Source organism: Carex rostrata, chromosome 13 (assembly GCF_964058835.1).
Source record: "Carex rostrata chromosome 13, lpCarRost1.2, whole genome shotgun sequence".
In the NCBI taxonomy this organism is placed as follows: domain Eukaryota; kingdom Viridiplantae; phylum Streptophyta; class Magnoliopsida; order Poales; family Cyperaceae; genus Carex; species Carex rostrata.
In genome coordinates, this window is record NC_135930.1 from 4,193,948 (window position 1) to 4,197,179 (window position 3,232).

Genomic DNA, 3,232 nt, shown 5'->3' on the forward strand with positions numbered 1-3,232 from the left:
ATTTGAGATGAAATGTATAGGGTTTCTTTAATATTTGTGTGAATTTTGGGCGGACCGTCTAAATCAAAATAGAAATACCCTTTTTTTTCATTAGGTGATATGAGTGCCATATCACTATCGGTTTTAAGGACATCTGGTGATGTCATATTTCACTAGCCGCTTCATAATATTGAGACAAAACATAGATGAAATTAATGAAATAAAATTGTACGTCATGTATGAAGTTTATATGATTGTACATAACTTCTCGTTTTTAATTATAAAATGCATATCATCTATATATGGTTAAAAATATTCATATATAATTATAAAAATATGTCATATATGATTATAAATTACATGTCCAATATGATGTTTATGTGATAAAAAATTATATATCGTATTCGATTATAAATTTCATACATAATTAAGTTACAATTGGACACAAGTACTTACATAAAATAACATACATTAGATAATATTACAATATTAAAATAACATCATATAATTCGATCAGTCCGATTCTCAGTATAGTCTGTTAGAATTGTGTCAAGATTCACAAAATTTCAATGCGATCAAACTAGACGGGCAATAATCCAAATTTGATCCGATGCTCTCGACACCCAACGAATCCTTACATAAATAAATTTGTTCGGAAGTATTAGATAGAAATCAACTTTTTAAAAAAAAAATCATCTTTAACGACTTAATTATGCCGAGTGGAAAACGATTTTTTTTATATTTTATTAGTACATAGCTATATTTAAAAAATTTAGTTACATTTTTTTTATTAAATGGAAAAAGGCCTTTTATCCCCCATTCATTTATATTGTTTATAAATAATTCAATTAACTTGGATCAATGATTTATATATTCCAGATTTTAAAGAATTTCCTTAGCATCATATTTTGTTTTTGTTTTTGGAATGAGATTATTGGCAATGACTCAGTTATATTGGTTAGTTTAAGAAATCAATAGCTGGATTTCTTAAAAGAAAATTAACATATCAACAGAAAGGCCTTACTTAATTATACAAGAAAATATTAAAAATGTCATTGGACGCTATCTCTGCCTCATATCCAGCTAAACAAACCCACCAACAAAATGCACCCAATTCAATCAAACACAAGTTATCACTATTTGGACACAATATATAACCCGCAATAAAGTAATGCATATTAGTATATTACAATCAATATTTATAAGCCACAATTTCATGGCTGTTTGAGTTTATAATTAATTTGATATTCTCATTAACAACAATAGGTTATGAGAATCCATAATTTTGTCAACCTGTGAGAACTAAAAAGTGATTTCTTTCAAAAAAAAAATTGTTAATTATGATATTCTGATGCATCCAAATAATTTTAAAAAAATAAATAAAGATTATACTATGTTGGATTTGAAATTATAATAAAAGGTCGAATCTTGATGCTCTAAGCTATCAAAAATATATAACTCTCCGATGATATGAAATTAAGCACACAAATGTGGTCAATATATACGTACTAAACAATTAATTAAGTTAAAATTCTATGATACACATTTTTTTCCTATGTCACTACAGCAGAACCAGCTTTTTGCGACTAGTTTTCCGGTCGCAGAAAGTAGAAGCGCTGGTTGCAAATGCTAATACCGGTCGCAGAAAGTCGATTCTGGTCCCTGAAAGCCTTGTCGCAGATACTCTTCTGATGACGTTAGCAGATTACTGATAATTTTTCTGCGATCAAATTTTTTTCCTCGCTGTTATTTTTTTGCTGACGTCAAAAAAGGATATCTGCAATAAAAAAAACAGTTGTAGAAAAAGCTTTCTGCTATAGTTTGTTCTGATTTTTTGAGTTGCAACTCTCTTTGCACATATAAGGCATGAGTAATGAGCTACACACAAATTAAATGAATAATAAATTTATGTTGTTAATTATGTGTGATAATAAGTGTTGGTTACAATGAATTATTAGTTCCCATGTGTGATCATTGTCATACAAATGCAAACACCATGAATTAATAGAAATTGTTGCATGATAAGACCCTAAGTAGAATATAAAATGACAAAAATGAAGTAAACTGATGTATGTTGTTTTAGAATAAGTTCTTAGATCTCAAATTAATTGCAAAATAAAATAAGAAGAGAGATCATATTATGTGAAATAAATATAATTTATAAATAAGATATTAGAAAAAAAAATCATTTGGTGAAAAATCTAACCTACTTTTGATAAGCAAAAGAAAAATAAACAGATATTTTATGAAAAGCTGTAGTAGTTTATTAATCACCGATTACATTACAATCCAACACCCTGATCAAGCATCACATATCCTCAAAAACTAGTTAAGCAACCAATCAAACATACAACACATCCATAACAAAGAAACCCAAGGATAAACTACAAATTAACCATACACACATAATATCATCCTTGATTAATAATGGCCAAATTAAATTAAAATTAAATTAACCAGAGATTTCAATGGTCTTGGCCGCAGGCTTCTTCACCTCCTCTTTAGGCACAGTGACAGTAAGCACGCCATTCTCCATGGCTGCCTTCACCTGATCGACCTTCGCATTATCAGGGAGCCTAAACCTCCTCATGAACTTGCCGCTGCTTCGCTCCACATGGTGCCACTTGTCATTCTTCTCCTCCTTTTCCCTGCTGCGCTCGCCGCTTATTTTCAACACGTTGCCTTCCTCAACTTCTAGCTTCACCTCCTCTTTTTTAACACCCGGGAGGTCGGCTTTGAAGATGTGTGCTTCAGAGGTCTCCTTCCAGTCGATACGCGTATTGGCAAGGGAAGATGTTTCGTCGGTTGTAGCAAGGGATCGGGAGTTGTTGAAAGGGAAGCCCTGAAATGGATCCCAGAGATCACGAGAGAATGGATCGAAGATGTTGCTCCTAATAAGAGACATTGTGTTTGTTTACTTGGAAATATGAGAACTGAGAAAGTACTTATTAAATCAGGAATTGAGGTCTTTGGTTGATTTCTTTGTGATGGTGATGCATTCTAACTGAGATGCTATTTATAGGGAAGGGAATCTTGGTTTCTCTCTCTAGATTTCTCCAGAGAAGCACACTCCTCTCTCTCTCTCTGTTTTACTTTCGTGACAGGTGTAGGAGCTGCTAGAGATCTCTACTCGGTCGGGTCGCCGCTAACAGAATTCTCTGGAAGCTGCTTAGAAGGCCTCGTACTTATTTTAAATAAAGGCCCATGGGCTTATGGAGAGGTACAGTAAAATTTGTTGTGATTGGGCCTCAAA

The 3,232-nt window shown here is 32.2% G+C and overlaps 1 protein-coding gene across 1 annotated transcript; it reads right to left on the reverse strand.

Moving 5' to 3' along the window:
- Window positions 1–2,220: 2,220 nt before the first annotated feature.
- On the reverse strand, window positions 2,221–2,938 carry LOC144564288 (18.2 kDa class I heat shock protein-like). Its single transcript, XM_078313877.1, has one exon. It carries the CDS (start codon window positions 2,882–2,884, stop codon window positions 2,432–2,434), a length of 453 nt encoding a protein of 150 aa, XP_078170003.1. The 5' UTR covers window positions 2,885–2,938; the 3' UTR covers window positions 2,221–2,431.
- Between the last annotated feature and the right edge of the window lie 294 nt (window positions 2,939–3,232).